The sequence below is a fragment of the Lepidochelys olivacea genome, assembly GCF_965140295.1.
Source record: "Lepidochelys olivacea isolate rLepOli2 genome assembly, chromosome: 7".
Classification (NCBI taxonomy): Eukaryota; Metazoa; Chordata; order Testudines; family Cheloniidae; genus Lepidochelys; species Lepidochelys olivacea.
In genome coordinates, this window is record NC_140417.1 from 15,791,389 (window position 1) to 15,810,035 (window position 18,647).

The following is an 18,647-nucleotide window of genomic DNA, read 5'->3' on the forward strand; positions in this document are numbered from 1 at the left end:
AAAGATGTTTTAACTACTTCCCATATCCCTATATTGTAAGTGTCCTCTATTAAGCCATCCCATCACCCTCCTCCCCCTGTTTTTTGGTGGTTTTTTTGGGCAAAGATTCTTTATTGAAAGATTACATAACATGCTAGATACAATTATCATGGCCCACATTATGGAGGGAAGGTGGAAGTCAGTGGAATTTCCTTCATACGTCTTTCCTATATTTTCTCATCCTGCATAAAACTGCTACTTATAATTACTTTCATAAGATGAACACAGTGACAATATGAACAAAAAAATCATTCAGGAAACTTCTGACTATAAACAAAAGAAATGGGCATACTCTCAAAAGTGAAGATCACCAGGGTTGGTGGCCCATTAAGGAAAGGGAAGAATCCTTTGCTTCTGTGCAGACAGGCTGATCTATCATCATATACAATCTTTAGATTTCAGCAGATAGGTATAGAAACATCATATTGAGGGAAATATATTATTACCCCTATCCATTTTCCTGTTACCAAGTCAGGTGTTTCTCTCCTGGGAGATTTAAATATTGCGTTAATTGTTTTCTCTGGAGAGCCACACTCAGAGAGGGTCTGAGTCCATAGATTGAATGTTGCTTTTTCACAAAAAGCAGGAATAATCATGTTTTCCCCCCAATATCTTTATTTTCTTACTCATTCCGAATCCTAGGAGGCATACCATAGGAACTGATTATTCATTATAAGTTACACATGCTGCAGGATAGTAATGCAATAAATTTGAACAATAAGATGCTACAAGAGCATATAGATTCATAGGTTCCAAAAGCAATAAGGCACCATTGTGATCATCTAGTCTGATCTCTTATATACGACAGGTCATCGAACTTCCCCTGAATAATTCCTAGAGCGTATCTAGGAGGCTGTCAAGGCTGATTCCCCACTCTGGTACTTTCAGTGCAGAAGATGGGGGCCCACAACAATTCTAAACATTAATACTGGCCACTCCAGGCTGGTATTAAACTCCCAAGATTACAGTTTTTTTCGGACCTTGGGTGGGTAGATGCTGCCACCACCCAAGTGCAAATAAAACCCCTTTAAACCCAGGAAGGCGCACTTGGGAATTCTTCCCTGTATGGTACCTTCAAGCCCTTTCACCCCCCTCTTCGGGGAAGAAAACAAAGGAAATCAGCTGTTGCCACCAGCTAATTAAACAACATATGCACAAACCTCTTAGGACACAAAAACCCAATCCTGTTCTCAAAAGGTAAATTGTATTAAAAACAAAAAGAAATAAAATACGTCTGGAACTTGGACTATTGCTAGACAGACAAAAGGGGAGTCTTGTTTCAATTTTAAAAAGTTCTAGCCTTCCCATTGGCTCATTTGGCCAGGTGCCCACTCACTTCCTTTTACCTATGCATGCAGTTAGACTTTTTAACCCTTTACAGGTAAAGCAAGTAGAGAACCGCTACCATGAGGGATTTTATAGGTGTATATTAGGATTAACTTTTATTTGATAGATTGAAAGCAGTTGTCTGTATCACATGAAGAACTGCGACTTTCAGATCTGATTGCTAGCAGAGAAGACTCATTTCAAAGGGTGCCCTTCCTAGGAATAGTCTTTTTCCTTCTGTATTTTCCCATTATGAAGTTTGTCCTTCAGAGATCAGCTGCTATGTGTGTATACACACATCCTGGAGGTTGCCCTAAATTTGGAAGCTTCAAAAGCTATGGTGCCCTCAGTGTGCAACGGGCTTTATTCATCCTAGCTCAGAGGGAATAATTCTCACCCCAATACTCTGAAAATAGCTGAGCTTGGCTTTTTTACTGTTTCTCCAGGTCAGGTCCCATCTTGATTAAGAGATCTGTATTTACAAACAAGATCTCTGACATCCTGGTATACATTTATGAGATGTTTGGAGGCAATTCCATGCAGACACAGCTTAGCCAATCCACATTGCAGCTACCCATCTCTATCTAGATATCTGTTCCAAAACTGGTGTAAATGATGCTGCATAAAATGTGTAATAAAATCAATTAAGACCAAACATCCAGTTGTAGAACTAGGTAAGCCTTCAGTGGTTAGTTCTGGGAGAGGAGTGATGAGGGGTAAGATGGAAAAACAAGATCCATTGCTGTTGAATTCCCAGAGGAACATAGAAATCCCCTCTTCTAATATTTAAAGGTGCCCATCTTCTGCATGGCTTGCGGCATTCCCTGCTGGCCTTGGTAGTTGTGGGATCTAATTATTTTTGCTTTTGGCTTCCTGCCATGGACCAAGTTATCTAGTGTGCTTATTCTGTGTTAAATGTTCATGAGTAAATTTTTAAGGTGGTTTGGATCCATGTCTCTGAAGAAGACCAGATCTTTGCTGTCCATATCTTCAGGTAGCCTGACAGGAAGAATATTCTTTTTTTCTTTTTTGTTGTTGTGGTCGTTGTCCTTTGGTTTTCTAAGTGTTCTGCAAATGATTCTGGGTCTCTTTCATAGCCTTTTCTAGCTGCGTAGTCCTGTGGACTTGAGCCTAGTCTCATCCTTACTGTCTAACAGTTTCTGTTAACATCTTCACTAACCCAAGAGTTGTGTCCCCCACTTCTTGTATTCTGCCACCTATTTTAGCTCCTAGGTTAAAGACCTTGGCCTATAGCTTGACTGAGACTTCAGTGGAGATTTCTTGATCAGGCAATATGCCACTATGGCCATAGGAGTTTAGTCTTCCATAAGTTTGCATTCAACCTGTATAATCATATATTGTTTTCTCTTTTGTTCCTATTACTCTTGCTGTCTCTGGGCTAAAAATCTTGTAGAGACATTCTAATGCTATTCGCAGCTTCTAGAAAATGGAAGGATTAAATCCCCTTCCCCTGAGAGATTTTCCTGCCAGTGGAAGTATTTGTTTCAGAGCTGCTTTTTTTTTCTTTTTGGAAGCTCTGATCTCTGTAGCCTCCAACCTTTTTTCACTGCCTGGAAAACTAATCAAAAGTCAAGATATTAAATGAGCAATCAGGTGAAGTACACTGAATCATTGTCACTTTTAATCCTCATTCATCTTCAGTGCTTTCCTTTTTAGCTTAGCCTTCTATTGAATCTGGCAACATTTCAGTCTCTTTGCCTTAAAAAGAAAGTCATCAGACAATCACTAGAAGAAGTCAGTTGGCAACAGTGCTCTGCAAGCTTGTAGACAAGAGACCTTGCGTGTTCCAAAGTCCAATATGTTCTGTTCCTCTAATACCTTTTTTGCAGGGGTGTGGGGGAGGTTGGCCTTTGAAGTCAGGTGTTGTATAACTCATTAGAAGCAGGCTAGATGGGAAGTGTCATGCTGAAACTTCTAGGAAAAAACAGTGGGGTTGTCAGTTCCTCTTTACAGAATGCCACTGGGAATGTACTGACAAATACTGTTGCGTCACTGGGAAATTATTTTTCAGTAATTGATCCTCTTCAATCAAGTATTTCCAAGGGGGAAGCCTTGGAATACATAAAAGATCAAGCATATTTAACCCATGCTGTTAACGACATGTGACATGTCGTTGCAAGAACTGTTCCTACAGTTTCAAGCTATAATTACATTGGAAGAAGTGGAACTGAGAAAATTATATTTGAAGTTGCCTTTCTCCAGGAGTTGCAGTCAGGTGTCTCTTTGACACTTGCATATGGTGATATGAAACCCAGAACTAGAGAATTGCTTTCTCTCCACTCATAGAATCATAGAATATCAGGGTTGGAAGGGACCTCAGGAGGTCATCTAGTCCAACCCCTTGCTCAAAGCAGGAGCAATCCCCAATTTTTGCCCCAAATCGCTAAATGGCCCCCTCAAGGATTGAACTCACAACCCTGGGTTTAGCAGGCCAATGCTCAAACCACTGAGCTATGGTCTTTTGTGTGGAGAGAGATTCTTCTCTGATTGTTTGTGGGGGAAATATGACGATGAATGACAGTTTTCTTAGATCTGTATGGTCCATAGAATCAAGTGTATCCAACATTCTGCATTCTCTTCTAGCACATCACACATTACTGTATTGCCAGCAGGCCATGAGAGAGAAAGTGAGCGAGAGCAGTGCATTCAAAGAAAGTGAAAGAAGTTGTACAATTGTACAAGAAACAAAGCTATCTTTAAATCCTAAAAGATAGCTTTTTCTGAGAGGCATTTCTGTTATGCAACTATACTAAAAATTAGCATTGACAGCACAAGGTGTAAACTTAAATCCAATGAATCTAGTAAAATATTACACTCTAAAGTTTTTTATATGTTGTTGTTTTTCTTCTTTGACACTTAACTACAGAACTTCCTACGCTGTCAAAACAACAAAACTAACTATAACTTGGTGTGTGAGACTCTGCAGTTTCTGGACTGTATCTGTGGAAGCACGACTGGAGGACTTGGGCTTCTTGGTCTGTATATAAATGAGAAAAACGTAGCACTGATCAACCAGACACTGGAAAGTTTGACCGAGTACTGTCAGGGACCATGCCATGAAAACCAGGTAATGTGGCCACAGCCACAGAAAGAATGACCCATCCTCCACACGCATGTGATGTTTGTGCTGCAGCACTTATGCCCCCAAATCCATTACATGGGCTATACATTCCATTGTGATGCCGTCCATATTGCTCACCTGACCATGGTGATATTTAACTATGACCTTATCGAGATTTATTTCTCTATGTACAGGGCTCACTGTCTTCTCCTCCTCCCTACAAATAAAATAAAAATAAAACTCAGTTAGCATCCTTGTAGTAGATTAGGATTTGTGTTGCCTTATATAGGATATTCAGGCAAACTGGGCAACCTGAATCCTTCTTCTAGCCAAGCTGTTGGTGTAACAAACACCTATCACAGATTGTGGGGAAAGAAAGCAGGCGCCCTCCCGCACAAGTTGGGGAGAGGCTTGTGCTTTGGTGCTGAAAGTCCCGGGTTTATCCCCACTGATGAGCAGTAGATTTGTTGTGGAAATAGTAACCATGTGAGGATTTGAACTCCTGTGGATTTCAGAAGTTTTCTGTGACAGATTTGTGTGACAAGCTGCCTAAGTGTGCTATGTCCCCCTCTATTGGCTGAAGATAAGTGCTTGCTACTATTGCTGCTGTCTAATGGGTTATATGTGTCCTAGGTTCTGCCTCATTGACACATGGGCTCGTTATAGTCACATTACATATACACAGGTAATAGATGAGGTAAAGTTCTAGACAAGCATCTGGTAGGGTGAAGCCATAAGTGAGTTATTTCAGTCATTCCATCGCAGTAAAGTGTGTGTGTGTGTGTGTTCATTCATGACCCAGGACAAAACCTTGCTTGTCTGGTGCCTCTGAGTTAAGATAATTTTGGGTGGAGGAGGAGGAAAGATTTCTCTGTTAGCTTGATTTTGTTTGGTTAAATTGCAGGTGTTTGAAGCTATTCAGGGATAGAGATAATAAAATGTGTTCCAGGGGCACACATTAGTGGACAGAGGGTAGGTGATGTAGTCAAAAGTGAATGATAAATATATCTCGTAGCTCTGCTGCGCCAGTTCACCACCTGGATATCCATCTCCTTATATATGGCACAACTATTTATTAAAACCAAGCTACAGAGCAGCCCCATCCCTCACCCTGATCTAAACATGGTTCTTGTGAACAGTTTCAGTGAACAGGATCAGGGGTAAAAGTCTGGGTTTATCCATGCTAAATGGATAGCTGCTGTAGGTGGATGCTGACTGAGTTAGCCAGGGAAGGCAAAATATTTCAAACCCCTCCAGCTCTGTAGTATGCACTAACAAATAGTGCTTTTAAATACACGTTACCAACAAAACGTATGTTGCTGGGTGTCATATTATACCAGACCAGTTGTCCAGCTGTGGATTCAACTGGCTTAGAAAACAAGATCTTTAAATACAAATGTGGATGTCTGCTTCCTTTTCCAACTTAAATCTTATTGAAGCCTCTTGTATGCACACTGCAGAATGATCCATCAGGATGTATATGCCATCTCAAATTGTATAGGAAAGAAATATGGCCTTTTAAATACTCCTCTTTAAGTGTGCACTGTATGCTATTAAAATAATACACCATATGATGACGGATAATTGCAGCTATGCTGAGAGCATAGCAGGGGGTAGTTTAATGAAGATGCTTTTGTTCAGTACAACCGGATACTTCTTATTCTCTTTTCATGAACATATGTAAAAGGCCATTAAAAATAGAAGCTGAATTGACCATGATTAAGTGGAAGGCTGTCACTTTAATAATATACTATATCATTTTTTGCACTTAAATCAAATTCACAGTAAAGCTAAACAAAACATACTGAGGGATAATTCAACAATAAAACAAAATCTCAGCTATGGGAAAGCATTCATGGAGCTATAGATGTAAGTTAATCATAATAGGAAACTATGTCTCTGCAGAACAGACTGCATATCAGGTGGAATAATTATCTTTGTACATCTTTGCAACTGAAAATAGACACCAAAACAGATTAAAAATTGTGGATCCAGCAAGCAGGTTGCCAAGTTTAAAAATCTATATGAGTAAGACGCACAAAATTTCAAGAGCAAGCCTGGAAATTATGGAAACATGTATTAGCTGTTTGAAAAGAACTTGGAATATAGGGGTTTTAAAAACCACAAACCCTCCCATACCTTTATTAAAACAGTGTATTCTCCCTAAGCAGTAAGCTCTGCGTTCATGCCAAAGTGTGCTTGCTGGCTGTTAGTTCCTCAGGCGTTTTACTGTGGGGCTTTTTCTTTTTCAGCCCAGTCATTTTTGGTAGGTCATCACACAGATGTTTGTAGGCACATTTGAAGCCAGATATTTTTAGTCTTTTATATTGAATCCATTTACTGAATTGAAAAATTCCATTCAGCCATCTGACCTGTCTGAGGGGAGATGAGAAAAAGGTGACTCTCTTTTCTCTTTGGTTAGGGATAGCTGGGTAAACTGTGTTTAAAATGATTGTTTAGCTAGCTTACTTTTCACTGTGGTTTACCATGAGGATTTTCTCTGCACAGAACTGCATTGCTACTCATGAATCCAACGGTATTGATATCATCACAGCATTAATTCTCAATGACATCAACCCTCTGGGGAAAAAGAGGATGGACCTTGTATTAGAACTAAAGGCAAGTGGATATTCTCCAGTGAGCTGTATGTTGCTAATGAGATGAAGCAAGAGCCGATAGCTGAAGCCAGATGGGTTTTTTTTAATATCTCACTGTGGTCATATCTGTTACAAAATTGAGTTGTGGGATTCTGCCTGACAACTGAACGGAAAAAATAAAGAAGATGAGTTTTAAGAGACAGATGTTTGTTTAACCCTTTCAGTAATACCAGTGCAATGTCCAGTATAAACCCCCTAAATCTGCAAAATGTTTTCCTAGTCGAGACAGCTTAAGCTAATTCCCATATTAGAAATACGATACTGTTGATAAATACCATACTAACTTTCTGTCAGATTGCCACAGGTATAATGAAAATGCCATCCCCCTGCTACATGTTTAGGTTCTGAATGCTTTGTTCCTATTGATACAAGTTATATTGGTGCTTAGTCTGAATCATTCTTGATCATGAATGTCATTCATAGGCAGTTCAGACTTAATGCTGAAATAATTAACCACTCATTGGATCAAAGTGTGCTATGAAGTTTACCTTAAGGCTGCTATAGATACACAGTAGCTCTACATCAACACATTTCTGCAATATTTCCTGTTTTACTTGTGGCCCCTCTTTTATAATGCTAGTTCTAGTTCTTTTCTTTGTGGACTCATGGCATTATTATGGGTACCATGGGTTTTTTTCTTCTTCTAAATAAAAAAGACTTGAAATTTAGAATCAATTTTACATTATTCTTTAAAATTAAATACCTTTATTGCAATGTTGTTTTTTAATCTCAACTGTGATGGATTTTAGTCTTAATTGTTCATATTCAAGTAGTCTGATGCCTTGTGGTATTTTCTTATTTCCTCCCTGTATCACTTGGCATGACCAGGTTTCAAAATGATATTCAGTTAAAAAGCAGTAATGTAGATCTAATCTTCAATCTGGTTGTCTTTTGTCTTAACCTACAGCATCCTGCCTAAATGTGAGCCCAGTGCTCATGAGTAGTACAATCTACTAATGCTACAGTCACTTTAAAAGAAAACAACTCTGCAGTTCTAAAAATGTTAGGAAACTCAAGCCAAAAGCTTTACTGAGTTCCTTTGACTTCTCTTCACAGCGAGTACTGTAAATATTCTGTGTTGGGCAGGGTTTTAACTGTATTGGTGCTGTTCACCTTACTGGTCTCAAAGGACTCTATTTTAGAGTTCAGATGGCATTTGCTGAGTTTTTGTCACCAGACAGTGACTGGCGTTTTTCTTCTTTCCTTCCACCAGAACAATGCATCCAAATTACTGTTGGCAATCATGGAGAGCAGGCATGACAGCGAGAACGCGGAGAGAATACTTTACAATATGAGACCAAAAGAACTGGTAAGTTCCTTATGCCACTCCTAAGCATCAGATGTCCATAAACTAGTTTGGAAGCATAGCAGGAACCCATTGTAGTGCCAGGTTGTTGATTAAGATTACAGGGCAAACTTTAGAACTTGTACTGTAGGTCAGTAACAAGTGGTCTGTGCCATAGGCCGCTAACAATTTGGAAGAGCTTTCCAGGATTTGATGGAAAGGATAGCTATTGGTTCACAGGCCCATTTAGTTTGCCAGTAGCAGAAGTGGTTAAGGAGGCCACACTGACTACTGCAGAGAGAGCAATAACTTCATCAGTGTAAAATGAAAGGGAAGGACCATATGAATCTTTTATTCCAGGAAATTTACTGCTGTAAACCATATGACTAAGAGAATGTCAAAGAATTAGAATTTTATGATGGTATAAAAGCTGCTCAGTAAACTCTAGCAATCTCCCAGGGCTGTTTATATATTAACAGACAAAAACAAGCCAGAAAATTCAAAGTACAGCTGAGACTGTTAACTCACCCCGTTTTGCATAGTTAATAGCAGGAGCCAGAGATCAGAGCATGACACAACATAGTGCGATCGCTGTATTATCCAGGAACAATGGGGTGAGTTGAGGATAAAGTTTCAGTCTTTACTTTGGTTTTCCTTCCACTGAGTCAAATGGATCTGATATAGGCAAAACTTGACAGCAGATGTCAGCTGTAAAAATCTTGTATCGCTTGTACCAACCAGAATATATTACATGCAAATGGGAGGAGATCTAAAATTCCTTTAAAGCAGTTAATTTACCCTTCAGAGATTGAGAGGGTCTAAGAATACGAAGAAGAGTTCATCAGTCTCCTGCTTTGAGTCTTGGCTTCCTGCTTTATGCTTGATGGCCAGACCCTGAGCTCTTGAATGTGTATTTGAAGTGTCCATTGACTTCAGTGGGAGTTCTGAATGCAGAGCTATTGGCAGAATTTAACCTGAAAATCGGAGTTATTATTAAATCTCAGAGACCTGTGTCTTTCTCACTTTTTCTTCCTAGGTGGAAGTAATAAAGAAGGCATATATGCAAGGTGAGGTAGAGTTTGAGGATGGAGAGAACGGTGAAGATCTTGCAGCATCTCCTAGGAACGTGGGGCACAACATTTACATACTAGCTCATCAGGTATAACTGCATTTATAGCTATGGCAGTGTCTAATGAGTACAAGAGTGAAGATTAGTAAGTAATCTAGTTTTTATCAAGATTTGCTTTAATTGCCCAACTGATGCCTTTGTAGTTAGGAGAGAATTCTTCTTCAAGAGGTGCATGGTGGAACTGAACACAGTATCCTTATCTCTTCTTTCTATATCCCCATAATTCCCAATGGGAGTCAAACCTAATCTTTACCCTAACACATTCAAAAATGGAAATTCTGCACATGTATAACAATGAGAGGAGGAGCTAAGGACTTTGTTCTTTTATAATGGGGAATTGCCAGCTTCTTTGTCCTTACTGATGACATTTCCAATAGTACATGTTTCAAGATCTTGAAGGCACTGGGATAATACGTCTTACTTATTTATCATTTACATCCAGTGCTTCAGTTTTATGTCCCATATGAAATTCTTGTCACTAATACAGTATTTAAATTAGGCAACGGAATTCCATCCCTGCTTCTAATGTCCACAGCCACTGCTATCTGAACTGTTGGCGCAATTGAGCCACTTCCTTGAATTTGTGTTGTTGTCTTTAAAAACATTACACAGGCTAGTCTCTGCCGTGGTACCATCCAGTACTGCTCTGTCCCCATCCACTCTACTGGAGCCTGGTCCAAACATATTTGTTAATCCTGTTGTACTTTCCAAACATCAATACAAGACCATGGAAGGAGTAAGCAAGAGCTCGTAGTATATTGGATATGTCCAGTAGGAATTCCTTGTTGGTGTTGCCCATGAGTAGATCAAACCACCATTCTGCCACTTTTAAAATGGTCGGAGTTTAAAGCTTTGTAGTACCATCTCACTATTATTGCCACTACTATTAGTAGAAGCAAAATCTTCCACCATCCTTCCTTTAGGTACTTGAATTATTAGAGTCCTACCTAAGAGCTGTACACAACTTGAGAGCTGACGTGTGTGGAAGGGTGGATTGTACCAGAATCCCCAGAGAACCTTTCTCAAGTCAGACAGGATAGTGGAGAACTTGCGAAGGGAGGAATACAGCATGGATATCAAACAAAAAAGCCAACTCCTCTGGTCACATTCTCTCTCCCAAAATAGATCTAAATGGTGCCTGGTTGAAATATAACCAACCTTCTGCCAACTTCTGTGCACTGTTTCTTTTTTTCATCAAAAATTAGAAATTAATGTTAGAGAGACATCTTGTGTCTTCCACTCCCTTTGTCGTGCTTTATTTTAGTTGGCTCGTCATAACAAAGAGCTGCAGAATATGCTGAAGCCTGGAGGTCAGATAGAAGGAGATGAAGCTCTGGAGTTCTATGCCAAGCACACAGCACAGATCGAGGTAAAGAAGGAAATAGTGAATGCCAGTTCATGCTGGATTGGGTGTCCCTAAGGATGCAAAAAATCACTTTCCTGGGAGGAAGACTCCTGTTAAAAACAGTTTCTCTGTTAAGTGCATTTTGATTCTGGTGCTTGTCTTAAAGTAGCTACCTAGATGTGGATTATTCTGTCTTCCATGTGAGTATATGGCTTTTTTCCTGGAGGAACTATTTTTGAACTGTCTGAGTGGATACCCTGACTCTGGCTCAGTTTTATAGGCAGAACTACAGAGAAGCCTACTTGCAAATTGAAGTGCGACTTGAATCAAGAGAATATGGTTTGGCCAATACGATCACTGAATCCATAGGGCAAGTTAGAGCATATTTATAACACTTTTTTCCTACTAAATGAGATTTGACCAGACATTAAGCCAAATTAGAGTGTTTTTGAAAACTCAACTGGATGTCATGGGGTGATTTTTAGAAGCTTGTGTAACATGTAAGATAACAGCAATCATAAGTAGCTCCTATATATAAAACAGTTGTTGATTTTGCTTGTACTCTGTGAGTGTGTTGGTATTTTCTATGGTGACTAAGTTAGACACCCAAATTCCATTGAAATTCAAAAGAGTTGAGAATTCTAAAAATCCTAGCTTAGAAGAGTAATGCCATGTTAAGAGTATAAAAGATATTGTAATGCAAGGTCAGTGTAAAGTAAGTAGTAAATTACTGTCATAATGTTCTAATAAACCACTGATCCAATGGTTTTGAGATTTAAATTGTAGAATTTCAGTACATTTAAAAAGTATCTGACATTACCACATTCCTGTTATTTTGAAACAACGCACAAAAAACAACCCTGCCAACTCAAAAATCTGTATTGTCTAGATTGTTAGATTGGACCGTACGATGGAGCAAATAGTCTTCCCTGTGCCAAGTGTATGTGAATTCCTCACCAAGGAATCTAAACTACGGATATACTACACCACAGAAAGAGATGAACAAGGCAGTAAGATCAATGATTTCTTCTTGAGATCAGAAGACCTCTTCAATGAAATGAACTGGCAAAAGAAATTGAGAGGTAGGTTGGAAATACTAATGTCTCAGGCTGAAGAAAAGTTGTGTTTTATAATAAAAGGTCTTCAGAATACTAAACCTTGATTTCATAGCGAATCTTTTCCCAGTGTGGTAATGACACTGAATTGTATTTGACAACCCAGCTCATCTGCACTGTAACATTATGTTGAGACTCAATAATGATTAAAAAGCAAGTATTCTCAAGTAGAGATATTTCACAGTTGCACTGAGGTGAGTTTTACTCTGTGATTTTCCTACAAGACTAGAACATAATCTGTGTTTTCTGCCTCAATATTTTAAAATTCTAAACTAATATTTCTATTTGGATTATCTAAAACAAACCTGCATTTCTGTCTGAGGCTCTTGTACAGTTGTCACCATTAAAAAGTCAGCATTTGCCAACAATGACACTTTGTCAGTGTCAGAGAATGCGGTTATTTCCTATCTATGTGCTGGGAATAACTGTGGTATCTGTTGGCAAATGTTGCCCTCCTGGACTCTAGTTATTAATGCACTTGCTTAGAATGCCCCAGAGTGCCCTTCTAAATGAAATACGAAACAATTCCACTGCCTATGCAATTCTACATTTCCTATAGTAAGCATAGACAGTGAAATTGTTTGTAGTATAAGTTGTACAACTCCAGAGAGACCCAAGCCAGTTAAACTAATGTGACAACAATTGCTTTGCAAGACTTTCTCTTGACATTAACAGCCAGAACTTGCCTTCAGACTTATGTGCAGAGCTCTCAATGGAGTCAAGGGAAGTTGAGCATCTTAAGCCCTAAAGGACTAATGAAAACTGAATATATGGCTCCAGCTGCTGGGATAAACTTAGAAAAGTGATTTTTCTAATAGATAAAAATAAACTATAATCCCATTACTTTAAAGCAGGAAAGTTATGTGTGGATCAGATACAATCTAAAACTTATGCAACTCCCCTGAAGTATATTTGACCTGTCTGGTGAATACTGAATGGAGTGGCTAGCTATTTCAACATTAACAATAGCATTATATTTTTGATAGAATCAGAATTTTGTGTAATAATATAGTTAGCAATGCATGCTATGAAACACTTTGGGGAAGTGGTCAACTATATTTATTGACATAATCATTCAAATAAAGTTGGTTGTGTTTTGTTTCTTGTCTGGTTGAAACTTAACTCTAGGTTTCCAACTAAAGAGTTTCATTAAAATTGTAATTCCAGGCTTCTGAGGCCTTGTCTACACTACTGGGGTAAGTCGACCTAAATTACACTACTCCAGCTATGTAAATAAGGTAGCTTAGGTCAACTTACTGCAGTATCTACACCGTGCTGCGTCGACGGGAGATGCTCTCCCATCGTCTTACCTTACTCCTCTCGTTCTGGTGGAGTACTGGAGTCGACCAGAGAGCACTGTGGGGTCAATTTTCAACCCCCACTACATCGATCCCAGCAGCGTCGATCCCAGTAAGTGTAGACATGGCCTGAGAGACTTAGATCTGCCTTCTGATCTTTTAGAATGGCATATACACCTTAGTTGTCGGTATGCTGGTGTGGTCCAGGGAAGGTAGGCACTGCTCAGTGTTCTACTCTTTCTGGAATAGTAAGATGTGTCCCAATATGAACTGGTACTACAGGGCATTAGCTTGCAGTACATTCAGTTTTGCAATAGATTTCAAAATCATTGATGGCAAAGCATCTGTTTTCTCCCTATGGTCAGGTAGCCAGTTACTAGCATATTTGCAAGTCTCCCATGCTAGATTCAGTGAACACTCAGGCAAGCCTACCGAAACCAGGGTGAGATTCTCCACAGGGCAGAGAGCCTGTGCCACATTCTGAATGCAGGTGCAAGGTAGTGTTTGTGGCTCTGTGTGGACCCTCCGTACTGAATTTAATTCCGCACAAACAGGTTTCCAGCTGGTCACAAATGCCTTCAGTTTCAAGCCATATTAAAAACAAAAAAGAACATGGAGAACAATGCATCATATGCCCAAAGCGTTGATGCATATAATTTCAGTGAGGTCTTGCATGTGTCTAGGTTTAGATGCAATGAAGTTTGGTATTTTTATGATGACTGCATACCTTAGTATTTGCCATTCCTTAGCATTTGGCTCATCAACACGTTTGCCTTTTATGTGCCTTTCAGTTCAATGTATAATGAGGCATTATATAATTTTTTTACTCATATTTAGCCTCTTAATAACGTTGAGAATACCTGTTAAGAAGGAGAATGATTTGTTAGGGCTCAGGGAGAGAGAGATGTTGTGAGACTCTGGGGCTTTGCATTCATTAATTTATCCTCATATGTAACTCATGAGTTATGCTTTTTTAAAGTCTCTTCCCTCAACTTTGCTGTGAGCTCCTTTCCTTTCACTGCACCATGACATCTCTATGTATGTACTTTTCCTTTTTGGCAGGAGGATGCTTGATATGCTTCCCTTTAATGATTGCAAGAACTACCGACTTCTGCAGAGCACCCACCATCATGCAGTATGCCTGCAGTAGTTAAATTCCAGGGGATTTTAATTTGATGCAGATGGTTTTACTCAGTGATGAGCTGCCAAAATCTTAACAACTGGTTCCCTCCTCACCCCACGAGGGGGTCGTTGCCCACCCCCGCCCCCCGGGACTCTTGCCCCATCCAACCCTCCCGTGTTCCTTGATGCCCCGCCCCAGGACCCCTGCCGCATCCATCCCTGTCTCCTGACTGCCCCCAGAACCGGGCAGGAGGGTCTTGTGGGCCACCGTGAGTGCCCACCCCACCCCTAAGAGCCAGAGGGACCTGCCGGGGGGTGAGGTGGGGAGTCCCAGAGGTGCATACCTGGAGCAGCTCCCAGGAAGCATCCGGCAGGTCCCTCTGGCTCCTTGGGGCGGGAGAGCATAGCTGGGGGAGAGCAGCCGCTCCCCCCACTGATCACATCAAAAGTAGCGCCTTAGACACCAACTTCGTGGGTGCTCCAGGGGAAAATTTGGTGGGTGCAGAGTGCCCACTGGCAGCTCTCCTCCCCTCCGCATCCGCCCCTGAAAGCACCGCTCTGCCCTGCTTCTCCGCCCCCCCCCCGGCTTCCCGTGAATCAGCTGTTCAGTGGGAAGCCTGGGAGGGCTGTGAAGCAGGCAGCGGCCTCACACTCAGGCCGAGTGTGGCGGAGGTGCGCTGGGGCGAGGAGCGGTTCCCCTGTGCGCCCCCCCTCGGGTTACCTGCTGCGGCGTGGGCGGCCCTCCTTGCGCCCCCCCACCCCAGCTCACCTCTGCCTCCCAGGGCCTGAGCGGGAAGCTGCGGCCTGCTTCTCAGCCTGCCCCAGATTCCCGTGCGAACAGCTGATTCGCAGGAAGCTGGGGGACGGGGGGGCGGAGGCGAAGAAGCAGGGCGGGGCGGTGCGTTCAGGGGAGGAGGCAAAGCGGAGGTGAGCTGAAGCCGGGGGGGGCGGGGCGGGGAGCTGCCGGTGGGTGCTCCAGATTTTCCAAATTTTCCCCTTGGGTACTCCAGCCCTGGAGCATCTGTGGAGTCGGCGCCCAAGGCGCCACTTTTGGCCAGTTAAATTTAGAAGCCCTTTTAGAACTGGTTGTCCCTCGTGGAACCACCGGTTCTAAAAGAGCTTGTAAATTTAACAACCGGTGGGAACCAGCTCCAGCTCACCACTGGGTTTACTGTAAGATAGCTTCTCGGAGTGCTCTCCTTTTCATCTTAACTGGTCCATGACCATTTCAGAAAATGAATCCTTTAGCTCTGATCTGTGCTTCTTAATTCTGGCTGTAGAGATTATTATAATTAGGATTGAGGTTGTTGGGGGGTTTTTTGGGGGAGGGGGGCGGGAGTTGTTTTTAGTGTTTTGTACACATTCTTAAATAAGAGTTTTAAAAGGTGCAGCTGTTGAGTTACCAGCATTGTACTATGTAGCTACATTTCTGGGAGAAAGCGTTTGCATCCTTGGCTTACAGTAGTGTACTAAATTAGAAGCCCAATTGGCTGTTGTCTCATGTTTATGGGGTACCATGGTGTTATTACTGGCATACTATGAAGCTGTTTTAAGTATTTAACATCTTGGCTAAATTTTTTGTCTTACTGTAATGTGGACATCCTATATTTTGCACATTAATTCAGAGCTAGATTACACAGTGACTAAAACGCCAACAGCCAGTCTATACAGGCAGTCCTACAGTTGCTACCCAGCTTGCTGCAATAGAGGGGAATATTTAAGAATGGTAGAAAGTCTCGTGTAGACAAGCCTGTCAATGATAGCCGGTAGAACTGCACAGCAAAGAGTGATGCAGCCAGAATCTTCTCACCCTTGCTAACGCATACCAACTTTCACTCTCCTAATCACCTCGAGGGTTTTGGATCTACTGAGTGCAAATTATAATGGGGGAAAACTTAACTATTTTCTGTGTGCACAGGGATTTCTTGGGAGACAACCTGTTCTTTGAAGTCATTCTCATGCTGCTGCTAAAATAATTTGTATTCCGAAAGCTAGTGTCTGTTTTAACATTTGGTCCTTTGTCTGAAAGGTCAATCAAATAAACTTCAGAACAAGTGGTGGTTTTTACTGCAGTTGCTCTTGTGCTTCTCTGCAAAGTGTAAATAAAGAGGGCGTTGATGGAGGTATAGTGTCTTTCCACAAGCCTTGGATGTCTTTGAAAGACTCACTTTTTTCTCTTCCTTTGCAGCTCAACCTGTATTGTACTGGTGCTCTCGCAACATGTCCTTCTGGAGCAGTATTTCATTTAATCTTGCGGTCCTTATGAACCTACTTGTAGCATTTTTCTATCCATTCAAAGGAGTCCGAGGAGGTACTAATATTTGAGACATTTTAAAAAAAAAAAAGTGAACAGATTAGATGCAATGCATCAAATTCTTCCCTTACTTACACCTGTGTAACCCTGTTAACTTCAGTGAGAATACTTGGGTGTAAATGAGGGTAGAAATTGGCTTTTGGGGGGTGGGAGGACTTGTTAAAATTCTGATAGTTTTTTTTTCTCTTGTACAATTTTATTGCTCCATTAATATTGCTTTAAATAATGCTTGCAAGGGCAAAATGGTGGGGGTTGGAGCAGGATTGAATTGCAGTGTTTTCTATTTAGTACAACCTACTTCGGAAATGTTTGCTAGCAAAATATTGGGTCTAATTTCTGTCTAAGTGGAAAAATTACCCAAGAAAGAAATCCGCAATAATTATGTGACTGTGCTGCTTTCAAGTTTTATTTCATAACTGTGTATTTTGCTAAACAATATGAAGAGCATTTATTTTTTACTTTCCTTTAGCTCACATCTTAATAAAGTTCTTTCAAAATAGCCCTGCAGTAGCTCTCAGTACTGTACAAAGGTGGGCGATCAACATTATCCATTTTTACAGGTGGGGAAAGTAAGGCACAGAGAAGTGAATTGCCCAATACCATATAATATGACAGTGGAAGACCCAGAACTAGAGCTTAGGACTTCTGTATGCCATTCTTTTGCCCCATCCTCTTCAACATACTGTAGTCGAGAAGTTGCCCAGAGGATTGAGGAAGAGCTTGCCAACCATGCTACTTTAGTCTGCAACAACCTGTCATTCAGCTCACTTCACAGAACTTTTAAAAGTTGTCCTTAAGATCACTGCTATAGAAGAAACTAGTGATGAGGTATGCAGATCTTGATGGGATTGTGTAGTCCCTGCTGAATCAAACAGTGACCTATGCTTGGGGTGATCATTTCTAGCTAGGGTTCAGAGCCAGTTCAGGGAGATACTTCTAGCTGGGGCTTAATTGGATTCAGCTGACCATACTTGGGCTCAACACCTTAGAGGAGTGGGTTACTCCCCAAGGGGAAGACACACATGGGATCATGTTAGCCAGAACACACAACTGGAAGCTATGGGGAAACTGAAGGTGCCATGCTGGGTGTTTATATTTTATATGTAGAGTTTGCTGCTTGTAAAACTGTATGGAAGAAATGTGCACCTAGAGGCTTTTACCACACTTCTCGTTCACCTCACCCTACAGAACCCCAGAAATAAAACCTCATCCAGGAGAGGGTGATTGATGAGCAAACTTCTGCTTCTCTTTCTTTCATCATTCTGACACTGGCCCTGCTGCAATATCCAAGGCATAATGTACATATGAAATGCATCTAGGTAACAGGCAGACATATGCTCTCTCCTTTCTAATCCAGCTTGCCACTCCTCAGATCTCCTACTGGTGGTGTGGTGGGTTGCATGTTTCAAAGCTTCAACATCTCAACCATAGCTCAACTAAAGCCCAAAATCCAGTGAGCCCTTCGTGTGAAATGAAAGCCACCAGAAAGAATGCCACAAAAATAGTAAAGGAACAAGGTGAATTTAAGAGGGCCTTAATTTATCAATTTAGTATTTGATGCTGAGCTACAGGAGCAGTGGCGTAGAGGCAGATCAGCGCAGATAAGTTAAATGGGGATCTAAAACGATGTCCGTCTTTTCCAATGAGGGCGTTGAGACAGTATGTCTCATGTTAGACCAAGATCTCTGACATTCTGGTGAGAGGGTTGTTTGGGAGGGTGGAGCTGGATTAAATTCTGGAATGTGTAGGATTCTTGTTTCTGCAGGAATTTTCTCTTCTGCCACAAGATACAGTAAAATGTGCAATTATCTGGGTACTGGTCTCACCGGTGGTTGGAAAGATTTAGTAAGTGCAAGCAAACAGTCCCCAAATTTCTATGTCTAGTTTCAAAGATCAGAAGTAAAATTTTAAGTCAGATTTTTATGGCTGTTAGCA

General features: G+C 41.0%; 1 protein-coding gene across 1 annotated transcript in view; it reads left to right on the plus strand.

The window, feature by feature from the left end:
* The window catches only part of ITPR1 (inositol 1,4,5-trisphosphate receptor type 1), a 258,732-nt gene that overhangs the window by 200,551 nt on the left and 39,534 nt on the right, over positions 1-18,647 (plus strand). The window contains exons 46-52 of the mRNA XM_084635131.1: positions 4,253-4,453; positions 6,956-7,066; positions 8,318-8,413; positions 9,426-9,548; positions 10,783-10,887; positions 11,753-11,945; positions 16,587-16,709. Coding sequence (XP_084491257.1) covers positions 4,253-4,453; positions 6,956-7,066; positions 8,318-8,413; positions 9,426-9,548; positions 10,783-10,887; positions 11,753-11,945; positions 16,587-16,709 — 952 coding nt within the window. The remainder of the gene's footprint in view (positions 1-4,252; positions 4,454-6,955; positions 7,067-8,317; positions 8,414-9,425; positions 9,549-10,782; positions 10,888-11,752; positions 11,946-16,586; positions 16,710-18,647) is intronic.